This window comes from Podarcis cretensis, assembly GCF_951804945.1.
Source record: "Podarcis cretensis genome assembly, chromosome: 8".
In the NCBI taxonomy this organism is placed as follows: Eukaryota; Metazoa; Chordata; class Lepidosauria; order Squamata; family Lacertidae; genus Podarcis; species Podarcis cretensis.
Window position 1 is genome coordinate 66417149 of NC_137177.1, and position 16188 is coordinate 66433336.

General features: G+C 49.9%; 1 protein-coding gene across 9 annotated transcripts in view; it reads left to right on the forward strand.

Annotated features, from left to right (window-relative positions):
- The window catches only part of KCNAB2 (potassium voltage-gated channel subfamily A regulatory beta subunit 2), a 104942-nt gene that overhangs the window by 54847 nt on the left and 33907 nt on the right, over nucleotides 1-16188 (forward strand). Inside the window, exon 1 of one of the 9 annotated variants that reach the window (XM_079987139.1) lies at nucleotides 11949-12649. The exons of 7 other annotated variants lie outside the window; for them this stretch is intronic. In XM_079987139.1, the coding sequence (XP_079843265.1) occupies nucleotides 12444-12649 (206 nt within the window). In that variant the 5' untranslated portion in view covers nucleotides 11949-12443. Of the gene's footprint in view, nucleotides 1-11948; nucleotides 12650-16188 lie in introns of those variants that run through there. One more of the 9 variants, XM_079987140.1, reaches the window with a different exon arrangement.

Sequence of the window (16188 nt, forward strand, 5' to 3'; positions counted from 1 at the left end):
GAGCAGGGAAAGAGAACACTGGAGGGCTGGGCATGAAGGAGAGGAAGAGTGCAGGGGGGGGGAGCTAAGGGATTATTTGACCTGGGCAGGAAAAGAGTGCTGGCGGAGGAAGAGGGCAGGGGGAACACCCCCTCCAGGTATCATACCAGGTAGGGTATCATCGCAGCCCCCCCCCAATGCGCACCACACGCTACCAGGATGCACACTGCACACCCCTCTGCACCGTGCGCCATGCACCACGCCCCCCGAGGGCAGCATGTCACACCCCTGGGGCACACGCCATGCCCCCGGGATGCGCGCCAGCCACATTCCCGCCTGTTCTCTGCCCCCGGTGTCAGTGCATGGAGCTCCGCCACTGGAGGAGAGTAAAAAACCTCCTGAAGTGTCAGAAGTAGCTACTATTCCACATTTTTCTCCCTTCTATCAGGCCACTTTTTTGAGGGGGGGGGTGAGGCTCTTTCAGCACCCCATGTTTTATAAACCACCTGCATATAATTTTATGGAATAAAGAATAAATGGAATGGAATGCCTCCTTACACCACAGGGCCCTAACCTTGGTCTTAAGATGCGTGTCTGATCTCCTGTGTTCTCCTTTTTTAACGCCCGTTTAAAGGCGTTAGGGCAATCCCAAAGGAATCTGGAGATGGCATTTAGTCCGGTCTCCGATCCACTGAGCTGATAGGCTAAGTTACTGAAACGGAACACTAGCAGTGGCTTGGTCAACGGCAGGAAATCTCCGCCTGCCTTTTCTGGGCTCACGGTAGTCAAAAGGACCTGCCATCAAAATGCCGCTAGATGGCGCTCTCCTCCTTACACATCAGTGTGTCTGTGTATTTGCGTGTGGTAGGATTGACATTTCTAGCAGCCAAGGCTCCTTTTAGGTCACCGCTTCCCAGGCTGTGGAGTCCACCCTGCAAGTGAGGCACACAGCCTGTGCAAGAGGTTCAGGGGCTTTATAAGTAAACCCCAAATGCCCTGCAGTCTGATGGCTGGTGTGCTTGCATTCCCACAAAACTAAAAAACGGTGAATAACTTCATCGGTACTATAAATATTTCAACAAATTCCACATGAATAGGGGCATTTTTTGCTTGCAAACCTAGGGCAGCAGTTACGAAACAACAACAACAACAACAACAACATCATCATCATCATCATCATCATCATAGTTTTATTGTTTATATCCCAACAACAACAACAACAACATCATCATCATCATCATCATCATCATAGTTTTATTGTTTATATCCTGCCCATCTGGCTGGGTTTCCCCAGCCACTCTGGACAGCTTCCAGCAAAATAAATAGTTAAACCTACAGCTGAAATGCACAAAACCAGCAACTGCCAAAAACCTTAAGCTCCGGATTTCACGTGATAATAATTTGGTAGGTCACCAAGAAAATCTGGACTTGTCGTACTCAAAAGGCTTGGGGACCACTGCTTTTGGTGGTGTCTTATGCACATGGGAGATGGTTATGCTTCAGGGCTTAAAGAACAACTCGGTGACTACATGAGCAAGGCCCAATCCTGCGGCTGTACAGTGGTACCTTGGGTTAAGTACCGTATTTTTCGCCCCATAGGACGCACTGCCCCAAAGGACGCACCTAGATTTGGGGGGGGGAATAAAGGGGAAAAAATTATTTCCCCCCCAGGCGCACGACTGGCGCGGGGGAAGCCTGAGCTTCCCCCGACCCCAGCCCCCAGAACAGGCTGCTGCCTGCAAGCCTTGAGAGCCCGGGGGGACCTCCCGCCGGGCGTGCGAGGCTTGCGGACATCTGCCCGAAGCACGGGGCGTGCTCCGCAGCGCGCCCCGTGCTTCAAGCTGCAGGGTGCCGCCCGCAAGCCTTGCGCACCCGGGGGAGTTCCCCTGGGCGCGCGAGCCTTGTGGACACCTGCGCGAAGCACGGGGCGTCCTCTGGAGGCGCCCCGTGCTCCATGCTGCAGGCTGAAGGGTCCCGCCGGGCGCGCAAGGCTTGCGGATAGTTTCCTGAAGCCTGGAGAGCGAGAGGGGACGGTGCGCACCAACGCCTCTCACTCTCCAGGCTTCAGCGAAAGCCTGCATTCGCCCCATAGGATGCACACACATTTCCCCTTCATTTTTGGAGGGGGAAAAGTGCATCCTATGGGGCGAAAAATACGGTACTTAATTCGTTCCGGAGGTCCTTTCTTAATCTGAAACTGTTCTTAACCTGAAGCACCACTTTAGCTAATGGGGCCTCCCGCTGCCACCGCACCACCAGAGCACGAATTCTGTTCTCATCCTGAAGCAAAGTTCTTAACCCGAGGTACAATTTCTGGGTTAGTGGAGTCTGTAACCTGAAGCATAAGTAACCCGAGGTACCACGGTATATATACATGTATACACACACACACATGCTTAAGAACATGAGAAGATCTCTGCAGCTTGATCAAAGTAAAGGCTCATTTCCTCCAGTACCCTGTTCCCATAGTGGTGAAATAGATGCCACAGGTTGCATTCATATTGTAATTTTCCACATTGCATTTAATCTGTCAAACAACATAAAAGCCGTTTCTGAAAATGGAATATAGTGCATAATCAGCACTCATTTCAGGGAGTCCAGAAAAAAACAACCCATTTTTCTTAACCCAGAAAATCATGGCAATAAAGTGATGAAATTCGGGTTTCTATGCTGGCATACAGTTCTTTTCTGCTGTTTCCGTGGTGGAATCATGGAGGGAACACAGAGGGATGCATGTAAGGAAAGGGGAGCAAATAGCAACATTGTCCAAAGATGTTTGTTGTCATACCACAGACACTGGTGTGAATGAAATTTAGCAAGACTTCTCGGTATATTGGTCAGAAAGCTACAATTCCATAGCAGGTACTGCAGAGTGAAAGGAATGTTAGAAAATGAGACGGAAGTGCTAGCATTATAATGAGGAAGGCTAATGCAATAATCCCCACATCTTAAAGCACCCCCAAAGGAAAACAAGCAAGCAGGAATGCAACAGTCCCCACTTGTGTTTACCAGGAACTAGTAATGCAGAAGCATCCTTCCTCTGATCCTCCAGGCAATACGCATCCATAGTGCCAAGTAGCCACTGATAGCCTTGTCCTACAGAAGTCTGCCTAATCTCCTTTCAAACCCATCAAATTGGGCAAACATTGCCACTACCACACCTTATGGTAAGGTAAAGGTAAAGGGACCCCTGACCATTAGGTCCAGTCGTGACCGACTCTGGGGTTGCAGCGCTCATCTCACTTTATTGGCCGAGGGAGCCGGCGTACAGCTTCTGGGTCATGTGGCCAGCATGACTAAGCTGCTTCTGGCGAACCAGAGCAGCACACGGAAACGCCGTTTACCTTCCCGCCGGAGCGGTACCTATTTATCTACTTGCACTTTGACGTGCTTTCGAACTGCTAGGTTGGCAGGAGCTGGGACTGAGCAATGGGAGCTCACCCCGTCGCGGGGATTTGAACCGCCGACCTTTTGATCGGCAAGTCCTAGGCTCTGTGGTTTAACCCACAGCGCCACCCGTGTCCCTACTTCTCCCTTAAGAGAGCTCAATTTGGAGCATCACAGAGACAGGAAAAGACATCACACCCACTGTGGAAGCCTTTTAGGAAACCAAAGTGTCCATAAACATCAAGAGATTTGGTGAAAATAGTTTGCTGGGTCTCTTCTCCTGAACAGAAACAGAGACACTCCTCCTTGTGGCTTAGTGATTGGGGCAGGAAGGCTAGAAAAGCAAATCCCCGCTCTGAGGCTGCCAACCTGTGTGCGCAGACCCAGTGCAGCTTACATGTGGATTGGGTTGCACTGCGCATGGAGTGTTTTCACAGCTTTTGATCAGTGATGATTTGCACCTGGCAAAGCTGAATCTGAATCTCTTTACACCTGCAGCTTCTGTTTCCTAGCTGCAGCGCAGTCTTCCAAATTCCTTCCTTCACAGAGCGTTGTCTTTATTTTCCGCTTTCATTTTCCGCTGTCACTACAAAACGTCACACAAAAATGCAACTTCATGTAGAGGCTTCGGAGCAGTTTGCCTGATCTCAGTAAACTCTGTATTATCCTGCATCGGTGCAGTACTGTTGCACAGATGCAAGTAAATCTGAAAGTGTGCCCTATTTCACAATTGCCTTGTGCACCCACACTGGCACTTTCAGAAAGTTACGGAATACTTAATGATAATAAAGTTAATTCTAGTCTGGCTTTTCCTTGAGTTAGGAGCTGAGTCTCAAGAGCAGGTACTGCAGTTACCTCCAAAGTCCTGTGCCTTGGCCAAATGTCTCCCATTAAGCTTATTGTAGGCATTACAATACCATCCTTAAATAGAAGGGTCCACACGCCTGCCGGCTTGGTTATTAAAGATCCAAGATAAAGGAGGGCTGCTTCTTGGTAACAAAGCTTTCCCCTTTTGCTCATCTAGATTAGAGATCTTGTTAACCAAGGCCCTTTGTTACTGTATTACTGGCATGGCAGGTAAAAGGAATCAGCCAGAACCTGAGTAGAGTCAGAATTTTTGGTTCTCCCTCTCCGAAGGCTCACCTGCCCTGGTTGAACACTGCGAGAATAGGATGCCAGACTAGATGGGTCTTTGGCCTGACCCAGCAAGCTCTTCTGATTTTTTTAGGTAATACTTATGAATACCAGTTGCTGGAAGCCACAGGAAAGCAGAGTGCTTGTGGACTTCCCCATTGGGGCATCTGGTTGGCCACTGTGACAACAGGATGCTGGACTAGATGTATCCTTGGCCTGATCCAGCCTCTTCTGTCCTGTCATTTTCATTCTCCCTAGGTGGATGGTGCAATAATAATTCATGAAGATTTGCAAGTGCACTGTTGAACTCTGGCTCCTGTGGCTCATCCTGGTTCTAATCCCACCTCCGAAATGGCAGTCCTTGTTTTTGAAAGGGCATTGCTTTCCTCCTCTGCCCACCCCTCCAGCCACACACTTCCTGAGAGCAGGATCTTTAACGAAGGCAGGGGCCCCAAATGCCAAGCGCTTGCTGTGATGCTAAGTTATTCAAAGCCCTGCTGCCTTTTCCACCCTTGGGTGCCTGCGTCCGGGAAGGATTGTTCAGCAAGCCGCCATCCTGCAGGCAAGGGCTGGCAATTTCCCTCCGCCCCAGGCCTTGTATGAGAGAAACCTGAGAGCCAAGATGCCCCGTCGAGTTGGCAGATCGACTTGGAGGGCGGGAGCAGCTGGCATCCCATGAATATTACATGCCCTTCCCTGCCCTGGCGCAGAGGGACCATGAATATTTCAAGTGCCTCTGTTTATTAGTTTTGACGGATCGAAGAATGTTTGGGAGAGTGTCTGGTTACGCTCGCCTAATAAGGGTTGATATATTATTAATTTCTCCTGGGGCCTGCAAAGTCAGGCGGGGAGCTGGAAGTTCGTCAGGACCACCAAAACCTTTTAAAAAAAGTTGATAAACTAAAAACCAGATTAAAACACATATCAACAGCCTACTTGTCTGGGGAGATGCTGAATTGTACAGGCAACACTATGCAATTGTAGGCTCCTAGGTAAAAGGTAAAGGGACCCCTGACCATTAGGTCCAGTTGTGGCCGACTCTGGGGTTGCAGCGCTCATCTCGCTTTACTGGCAGAGGGAGCCGGCGTACAGCTTCCGGGTCATGTGGCCAGCACGACTAAGCCGCTTCTGGTGAACCAGAGCAGCGCACGGAAACACCGTTTACCTTCCCACCGGAGCGGTACCTATTTATCTACTTGCACTTTGACGTGCTTTCAAACTGCTAGGTTGGCAGGAGCAGGGACCAAGCAAAGGGAGCTCACCCCGTCGCGGGGATTCGAACCGCCAACCTTCTGATCGGCAAGCCTTAGGCTCTGTGGTTAGGCTCCTAGGAGATGCTCCCAAAGACATCAAGCTATCTTCCACTGTGTCTGGCCACTGGTCCATCTAGCCCAGTGTTGTCGACATAGACTAGCAGTGGCTTTCCTGGGTTCCAGGCAGGGAATGTTCCCACTGAGTCATGGCACTTCCTGGAGCAAGGGCACACCTCAACCCCCAAAGAAAGCAGGACTTAATTTGTGCAGAGCCTTCGAAGTGCATGCTGGGTTTTGGAAAACGGTAAAGCAAGAGATGCAATTCTGATCAAAGATTAGAAATCCTTGCCGGAGAGCTTAATTTAAACCCCACAAATGAAAACAAAATCCAAATGAGGGAAATGGATGGGGTTAAGGGAAGCAATTTCCCACTGATGAATTTCAATGGCTGAATCAGCCACCGTCAACCCTGGGTGTGTTACAGGCATGGTGTCGGATGAGCTCAAATGCTTGCGTTTCTGCTCCCACGGAAAAGAACTAGTTGCATAAAAGAGTTATGTTTCTTCCTGAGACTATAGAAAGGAATGAGGTACCATATTTTCTGTGCATAAGACGTCCCCTATTTTTTTAACCCAAAATTAAGAAATTAAGTTATTTAGCTTTGGGGGTGGGTGGGAGATGTCACTTCCACCAATCGCTTGCTCGCCACTGCGCATTGCTTGAGAGGCAGCCACTCAGAACACCTCTTTGCTGTCCTACCTCAGCCCTTAGATGGGAAGAGGCCTGTTCTAGTCCATATAGTGATTGCAACCAGATGGGGAATTCAGCACCACAAACAGCTCCACATGGCACTACAGCTAGAGAGACCTTTGAATGTTGATACACCACCAGACAAACTTTTCGTTTAGGAGATTTTAACAGGGCCACAGCTTACTCTGGTTGGCCAGCTTCATCTCTGCTGCAAGAAACCCAGTTGTTAAAAGTTTTGCCAACCATTGGCTCCCAACAGAATCGGGGAGACCATGGCTCTGTTGTGATGTCCAGGCTAGAGCCTTAAAACTCTTAAGGATGGCAACACAATTCCCCCAGGGTGGAAAGGTGGTGACAAGGTGAGCTCCCTGTGCACTGCACATTCTGGGGAAATGAGGTCATCGAGGGTTGGAAATGGCTCCGTCATCTCAGTGTCAGAGGCAGGAGGGTGTGATTGGCAGAGAGTGGACTGAAGTTAGTGGGGCAGTGCTCAGTTCACCCTAATGGTGCCAGTCTCTACTGTGCTCAAGTATGACCTTGTCTAGACCCGCGTCTTACAATGTTGGGGCCCCTCGGCCACCTTAGCCAATGGTCAGGAATGAGGCACACTGTCGTTCAGCAGCCTCTAGAGGGAGCTAGATTGATCACCTCTGTTCTAGATGCTACATTTGCCTGGGGGATCCCCATGGCAAATATTACACAGAAACACACTCATTGGTTGGACTACTTGAAGTAAGGTGCTGGGCAAATCCTGCCTTCTTGCTTCTTTCTGTATCTACATATAATCAAAAGCTAAAGGTTTTGCTTTTTTGTTTTCTTCTTCCTCGACTTTTGATCAACCTAGGGCCTTCCAGAGATTGCTGAACTACAGCGTCCATTGGTCACCAGCCAGGGCTCCTCCCTCCTCCTTTTGAACAACCCCCACTTCCACGCAAACCAGTTTGAAGCCACCACCCACTCCTCTTATTCACACCCTTTCATGCCCCTGCCTTCATCTTCAACTCTTTGCTGATGTCATGCAAATCCAGGATTGTTAATGAAGCACTACAGTTCCTCCAATGTGGGTTGTATGATGGTAGACCGACACACACACATATGGGGAGATAGATAGATAGATAGATAGATAGATAGATAGATAGATAGATAGATATAGATTGATCTGGTTCCTGTCTTTCCTTTGCTCCAGACCAGCTAGTCTTTGAATCCATGGAATATTTTCCCCTGCCACTGCTTGCCCCAGAGATCCAAAGAGCAGCTGTTCCTTTTCACAACTGCCTCACCTATGAGCCTGCAGGATCACCATCCCTTCTTCTTTCAGGAGCATGGAGGTCTTTGTGGATTGGGTTTTTTTGTGTGTGTTTTTAAGAGTTTCCCCAAATTGAATTGAGTGCTGCAATCAGGAGCTGAAGTAAATCTGGATTACGTTGGCTATATGGATTAAGGAGCTTGCAAGCAGAAGGGAGGAAACGCCAGGCGTTTGGTGATCACTGAATCTTATATAAAATGGTTAATGAATCTGTGCTGGAAGAAGGTGGTGTGGGCTTAGGAGAGATCAGAGATGCTGAGATGGCCTCTCTGACCCTAGAATCACCTGGCTAGTTTGGCGTGCCAGACTAGGACTTGGGAGACCAGGGTTCAAATCCCCACTCAGCCACAGATGTCTCACCAGATGACTTTGGGCCAATCACAGCCTCTCAACTTAACCTACCTCACAGGGTCATTGTGATGATTAAATGACAATGGGGAGAACCACATACCATATTTTTTGCTCCATAAGACACACTTTTTTCTTCCTAAAAAGTAAGGGGAAATGTCTGTGCATCTTATGAAGTGAATGCTGCACGGAGGAGGGATGTGTAAGCGGCTCCTGTCTGCTTTGCTGCTTTAAAGCAAGCCACAGAGGGGGGGACGGATGGGAACCATGGCTCCCCTTCCTTCCCTCCTCCGTGGCTCGCTTTAAAGCAGCAAAGTGGACAGGAACCGCCCGCTTTGCTGCTTTAAATAGTTTAGTACAACATTTGATTCAGAATATTTTTTTGTGTGTTTTCCTCCTCTAAAAACTAGGTGCGTCTTATGGAGCGAAAAATACGGTATATGCCACCTTGAGCTCCTTCGAGGGAAAGGTGGGGTGTGAATGCAATGAATGAAATGAAAAACATGCAGCATTGACTAACTTTTTCAGGACCGAAAAGCCTGGGTGAAACCTTGGGGGTGTTGGTGTTGGTGTTGGTGTTGGGGAGAATTCCATAAAGACAAGGAGAAAAACAGAAGGGGCAGGTTCTTCAAATGCCTCCTTCCCTCGCCCCCCCCTCCTGCCCCGTCATTCCTTCTCAGAGAAGAGCCAAGGCACCAGAATAAACTCTCTGTGTCAGCTCATGCCCCGGAGGCAGAACGGGGCAGGAGCAACTTGCCGTGTGCTAATTCATCCTTGTGTGGGCGTTGCGCATGGCAGGCGCAGAGCGCTGCTTAACAGCGCAGAGAAATGTCCCTCTGCAGCAGAGATCCCAATGCACAGAGGCTCGTTTTGCTAAGCAAGGCGATCTTTACCCCTTGCTTCTCCCTTGATGCCTTTGCCTTCGACAATGCCCCCCCCCCACCGCGGCTCTGTGCCTTCTCCAGAATGCTAGATGGGTTCCTCCTGCTGCGCCCAGCAGCGACAAAGCACGTCCATGTTTGGGCATCCCACAATAATAACGGGCTCCCTCTCGAAGAGGAGCCAAAGGCCAGGGGTCAGCAAACTTTTTCAGCAGGGGGCCAGTCCACTGTCCCTCAGAGCTTGTGGGGGGCTGGACTATATATTTTTTTGGGTGGGGGATGAACGAATTCCTATGCCCCACAAATAACCCAGAGATGCATTTTAAATAAAAGCACACATTCTACTCATGTAAAAACACCAGGCAGGCCCCACACATAAACCAGAGATGCATTTTAAATAAAAGGACACATTATACTCATGTAAAAACACGCTAATTCCCAGACTGCCCGCGGGCCGGATTGAGAAGGCCTTAGTTTGCCTACCTATGGTGCAGACCTTTCTGTGACAAAAAGAGGGGGGAGGCAGTGCCTTGTTTTTTGGGGGTGCCATTAGGGCAGAGGCATAGTTTCAGCACCATGTTGGCAACTCCCTGGTCCAGCCCAAGCCTTGCATGGGAGAGGTACCAGGATTTGTCTCTTGCTAGTCAGGCTGGTGGCTCACTGGAGACTAAGGAAGGCTGTTTCCAGAGTTGACAGTCCTTGGTAGGTGGAACATTCCTCTTGAGTTGACACCAAACAGATTTCATTTATTGATGCCGTGGGACTCCAGGTTATGCCACAGGCATAAGAACATTGGAAGGATCAGGCCTATGGCACATCTAGTCTAGCATCCTGCTTTCACAGTGACCAACCAGATGCCCCAATGGGAAACCTGCAAGGAGGACACAAGCACAAAAGCACTCTCTCCTCTCATGGCTTCCAGCAACTGGCATTCAGAAACATTACTGCCTCCAGCCATGGAGGCAGAGCACAGCCATCATTGCTAGTAGCCATTGATATCATTATCCTCCTCTATAAATTTGTCCAATCCCCTTTAAAGGCATCTAAGTCGGTAGCCGCATTGCCTCCTGCAGGAGCCAGTTCCATAGTTGATAACTATGAAACGGATTGTGTCCAGTGTTGCTCCTATGCAGAGTAGAACCATTGAGATTAACGGTTGTGATCCACATTGGCCCATTAATTTCATTGGGTCTACTCTGAGTAACGCTTCTTTGAGTACAAATCCATGAGCTGTATTCAACTAACCTTTGCTCAGAGTAGACCCATTGAAATGAATGGACCCGAGCTAATCATGCCCATTAATTTTAATGTGTCTAAACTGAGTAAAAGTTAGTGGACTTCGACCCAACATCACCACTTTGGATATTTCTTGTAAAAGATTTCCCTGCGTGCAGAATGCCCCAGATTCTACTCCCAGGATCTTCAGGTAGGGCCGGGGAAAATGGGTTTGAAAACCTGGAGAAGGTTTGTCAGTGCAGACCAGGGACAAGAAACATGCGGCCTTCCAGGTGTTGCTGGACCACAGCCCATCACCACCCCTTGCCATTGGCTGGGGCTGATGGGAAATGAAGTCCCAGCTGCACCTGAAGGTCTGCAGGTTCCCCTGACCTGGTAAAGACCATCCTCTGCTAGGTGGGTCAGTGGAACCTTTCCCACTCACAAGTGATCTCCAGCTTTTAGATTAGTTGTGCCTGAGTTTTGTGTCCTTTTCCTCCCTCTGAATCCTTTTTTTCTTTTTGTGCTGAATCTTTTAAATTATAAGCCTTAGGGCACAGGCTGTCTTCCTCTTCAGAGCCATTTGAGTGCCTTTTTCTTACTGAACCGTGGGATTAAAAAAAAATGTGCTTTAAATAAATGTGTAGAAGCCAGCAGACTGCTGCTGAGCAGGGCAGAGTCAGCAAATAAAAGCCCCCCACCCCACCGTCCTTCACCCAATCCAAAAGGAGTGTGCCTAAGAGGCAACCAGATCATCCTGCCCTGTTGTAGCTGGGGGAGTGGGGAGGGGCAGGGCAAGCAGGCCATTTTTCAAGAAACAAATACTTTAAGGTGTGGGCAGAAAGCAGCCTGTGATAGGGGAAGGGATGCAGCTCCTGAAAGCATCTGCTCTGCGTGCAGAAGATTCAGTCCCAGCCATCTCCAACCTGAGCTGGGTCTGTCCGTTGTTTGGAACCCTGGAGAGCTGCTGCCAGCCCGTGCAGACACAGCTGAGCTGCGTGCACCAGTTGGTTTGACTCAGAACAAGGCAGCTCCTCTGTCCTGCTTCGAAGCCCTAACAGATGGTTCGCACTGGATTCTCCCTGGGGCTGGTGGAATATTCGAACTCTCTTCCTTTCCCCTTTCTTGGGATCCTGCAGGAAGGAGACTGCTTGGGAAAGGATGGGATCTCCCTTGGCTTTGTGGCTAAATTTAGTTTCCCGTCATCATCCCTCTGCAAGCCTGGGGGGGGGGAGAGCGGGGGGGGAGGCAAGGGAGCAGATGGGAGGGTTGGCTGCGGGTCTGGGGTGTCTGGGAGGGTGGGGGAGGCTTTCACCATCAGACGGCAGCAGCCGGAGCTGTGAGGAAGCCGTAGCAGCAGCAGCAGCAGCCACCATGCCTGGCCAAGACACTGGAACACTGACTCCAGATTAAAAGACTTCTTTGTCCCTTTGTTGTCCACCAATTGCCAAACTCGGCTCTCTTGATGCGCTTCGCCGGCTGCTCAGCAGACTCCAGAGTCTCAGCCGGAGCGGAGGAACCACAGCAGTCTTTGGGGCTCCCAAAATCCAGCACCGCACCTGGTGAGTGAATGAACTGGCTCAGGGATCTGAGCGAAGGCAGGCAAGACTCCTCCCTATCATCCTCCTCACCATCAGTTCAGTGTCCTTCCCCCTGCTACCTCCCTCCATTCTGAATCAGGATGATTCTCATGAGAGATTTGCTCCTCCTGGATTCATCTGAGTCTCAGTGACGCAGCTCCTTAGTCCCCCCTGAGAGTCACCGAGGGGGAATCACCCTCCAAGGAGATGACGGCTGCGGCTCCCAAATTAAACTGAAATCCAGCGCCGGGGATCCCTCACCCACGGAAGCACCCTAGGGAGATGTCCAAAGTCGCCACACTGCCAGACTGAGGAACTGGGTCAGAAGGAGAAGGGGGATGGCTGCTATTTGGAAGGGCAGTCAGCCTGGACCCCTTGTTTTTTGCCACTCCTGGATGGGGTAACGGGCCCGTTGGGGTTATTTTTCTGGGTTTTTTTTGTTCCGGGAGAGCATCCTTGCAGCTGCGTCAGGAGAATCCAGGTCTTGGGGAGAAGGTTTCTTTGGGAGACTTTTCTCCTCCTTTGACATATCCCGGAGAACAGGTGACACAGCGTCAGAGGAGACCAGGGCAACCTCTAGGTCGGGGCGGCGACACCAGAAGCAGGCAGGATGCAAGTGTCCTTCGTCTGCTCGGACCACAACATCAAGAACCGGAGCGCGGAGGACCGGCTCAACCGGCAGAATGCCAACAGCCCCAGCACGCGGGGTCGGTTCCGGGCAGTGGCGATGGTGGCCCGGAGCTTGGGGCACCTCTCCGCGCAGAACGCCCCGTCCTCCAGCGACTCCAGTGTGAAGCAGACTGGCATGAAATACAGGTATGGGGAGGGTGGGAGAAGCACCGTACATCCGGGAAGAGTTTGGGGACCGGTCGCTGTGCAGGGAGCAGGACCCAAATTCTGAAGTCTCCCAGAGCCAAACTCTTGGGTCATTGCTCCATCCAACTCTGAATTGCTTGTACTGACCAACAATGCTCTCCAAGGGTTTTTCCAGCAAGGAATCTTTCCCAGCTTTACCTGGGGAGGCCATTGGGTTGTGCCTGCACAGCAAATGCTCTACCTCTGAGCTGCAGCCATTTCCCTACAAATAGTAGGGTCCAATCCTCATGGTTCTGAATGAAGTGCTGAATTAAATATCCAGCACAATATTGCCTGCACTGACTCGCAGCAGCTCTCCGGGGTTTCAAGCAGGGAGACTCTCCCAGCCTTACCTGGATATGCCACTGGGGATTGAACCTGAGACCTTCGGTCTGCAAGACAGATGCTCTACCACTCAGCTACAATAGCAGTTCCCCAAAGCGCACACTTTGAAAAGCAGGCTTACAACTGGCCAGCCATTGTCTGGATATGACAAAAGAAGCAGGTTGGATCCTTTCTTCCCTATACATGTGCTGGTTTCCCCCTGAAAATTGCATATATTTTTTCAGGTGCCGGCTTCAGCGGCAAAGAGCAGCTTTTGGTGGGGATGTTCTGGGGGGAAAGGGTTAAAACGAAGCCTATTAGCCATTGGAACATTGGAAGCTGCCTTCTGCCGAGTGAGACCATGGGTCCATCTAGCTCAGTGCTGTCTGCACAGGCTGGCAGCACCTTTCCAGGGTTTCAGGATCTCAGTCCTAACTGGAGATGCCAGGGATTGAATCTGCATGCTCTGCCACTGAGCTTACCCGCCTTCTGCAAATCTACCGAGGCCAGTGCTGTCCACATTGACTAGCAGGGTTTCAGAGAAGTGTCTTTCCCAGCCCTGCTTGGAGATGCCATTGGGGATTTAACCTGGGGCCTTCTGCATGCAGAGCAGGTGCTCTGCTACTAGGATACAGCTCAGCATGTTGGTAATGACTGGTGAAAACACAAGCCTGAGCAGGGTCCAGCTCTTATGAGTTTCCAGCGGTGGGGGTTGTAGGAGAACCCTACAAATCTCTTTGTCCCACCTCAAGAAAGGAGAAGCTGGGGAGAAGCACAAAGCAGGATGGATGGATGGATGGATGGATGGATGGATGGATGGATGGATGGATGGATAAATGGATAGGATAGATCCATTCTGCAGAATTTAACTTTGGTTGCAGAATTTAATTTTGGTTGCAGAATTTAACTTTAATTTATTTGTGGGCTCCTTCCCCACCCATCCCTTTCCTTGCCTTCTGTTGCCTCTGGATAGGCAGTGATCTGGACAGAAGTATAGTTGAAGCAGCCTGGAACTGCATTAGGGTTTTTGTTTGTTTGTTTTTGCTGCTACTGAATCACATTTAATGAGTAGAGAGCAGGTGATAGGCTGCCCACTCTGCTCCTTACCTAATCTGCTCCAATCAGCTGAGAGTGGAAATGTTCTTGCATCTTTCTCTTTGAGTTCATGCAGAAGTCAGGGAGAGAGCGTGAGGCAGGCAAGGATTTCTACAACAGCAAAAGAGAACGTTGAAGAAATACTATGGGTACAAAAAAAAATCACAGGCGAAAACTTCACTTGAAAGGGAAATATTTAAACTGCTGAACCTCAGCCCCTGGGATGCAGGTGGCGCTGTGGGTTAAACCACAGAGCCTAGGGCTTGCCGATCAGAAGGTCAGTGGTTCGAATCCCCGTGACGGGGTGAGCTCCTGTTGCTCGGTCCCTGCTCCTGCCAACCTAGCAGTTCGAAAGCACGTCAAAGTGCAAGTAGCTAAATAGGTACCGCTCCAGCGGGAAGGTAAACGGCGTTTCCATGCGCTGCTTTGGTTCGCCAGAGGCGGCTTAGTCATGCTGGCCACATGACTGTACGCCGGCTCCCTCGGCCAATAAAGCGAGATGAGCGCCGCAACCCCAGAGTCGGTCACGACTGGACCTAATGGTCAGGGGTCCCTTTACCTTTACCTTTAAACAAAAGACACGTGCATGAAATCTGCTGCCCTCCTTTGCTTAACCTCTGTTGCTTTAATTTTCACCACCTTCACTACCCTGGCTCTGATACCCAAACTAAGCAGGTTTGGAGGGGGCAGGGGAAATTTCACGCAGTTGGGGAGGTAAGGTTTTGCTCCAGCTACCCCCTGCCCCCCACCCCAGCAACATGCGCCATTTAGCAATTCGTGTAAAAACCCACAAACCCACCGGCTCTTTGCAAGCAAACCAGCAAGTTTGTGTTTAACGTTTGGTCCTTTGCACACGCAGAATTCCGTAGCAGCAGCAGCCAGAATGGTTTTTACATAGTTCTGTAAGAAAAAGGATCCTCCTTTGTGAATGGGGGTAGCCAGTGCAACGTCAGGAAACAGTTTTTGCATTAGCCTTATAAGGGCAGGTCCACACCATGCATTTCAAACACACTCAATGCACATTGAAAGCACATAACTTCCCCCAAGCAATTCTGGGAGCTATAGTTTATTAAGGGCGCTGGGAACTGTAGCTCTGGGAGGAGGCGACTACAGTCCCCAGGATTCCTTGGGGGAAGCTATGCATTTTAAATGTGCATTGGATGTCCTCTAAATGTATGCTGCAGAGCTGTCCTTACAAGCCAGAAATCCTTCTCTCTGTAAGTTTCAGCTGCTCAGCCTGTCTGATGACAGTAAAAGAGGCTCCATTGCACTATTTGCCATTGTTTTAGATGTGCCGCAGCCTTGACCAAAGAGTCTTTTTCATAGCCAAAGACCCTGACATTCCCTCTTACGGACTTTCCATTCCCATCATGTTTTCCCATGCCAATATTAACTGCCATCACACTATGGGTGGCTAATATTTCTCAGTGATTAACCCTGGGCATGGCACTCTTGAAATCAGTACCTGTGAGGGTGGGGTGCATGATTGCTTTGGAATGCTTTTTGGTGCTTTAAATGGTTTTGGATGCTCTAAATGGCTTTAGAATATTTTAGGTGGTTTTTAAATGTTTTAAATGCAGCACACGTCTGTTTTAAATTGCATCGTTCCAACGCCGGCCGCGTTAATAAAATAAAATGGCCTTCGTAAGGAGATAGTTCTGTGGTCCATTTAGCAACATTGCTGTGGGCTTCAAGGCGCTCTGTCTCCTTGAATCACCCGTTTCCTTGAGCGGTTCACTGGCTGTTGTTAATCCGCCTGTTAATTGATAGATATCTTTTGAAGGGGTGGGAGCTCTGGAAGGGAGGGCTGTAGCTTAGTGCTAGAGAGCCTGCCTTGCATGCAGAAGGTCTCAGGTTCAATCCCCATTATCTCCAAGTTGGGCTGGGAGAGTATCCCTGTCTGAGCCCCTGGAGAGCCGCTGCCAGCCAGTGTAAACAATATGCTGATTTAGATTGACCAAGGCTCTGACTCAGTATATAAGGCAACTTACTAGGTTCCTAAAGGCAGGGAGGAAGGAAGGAAGGGTGGAGAGTCTTTGCAGGCCTTCAAGATACAACGTCTTCAGCCGCAAGACCTCCCG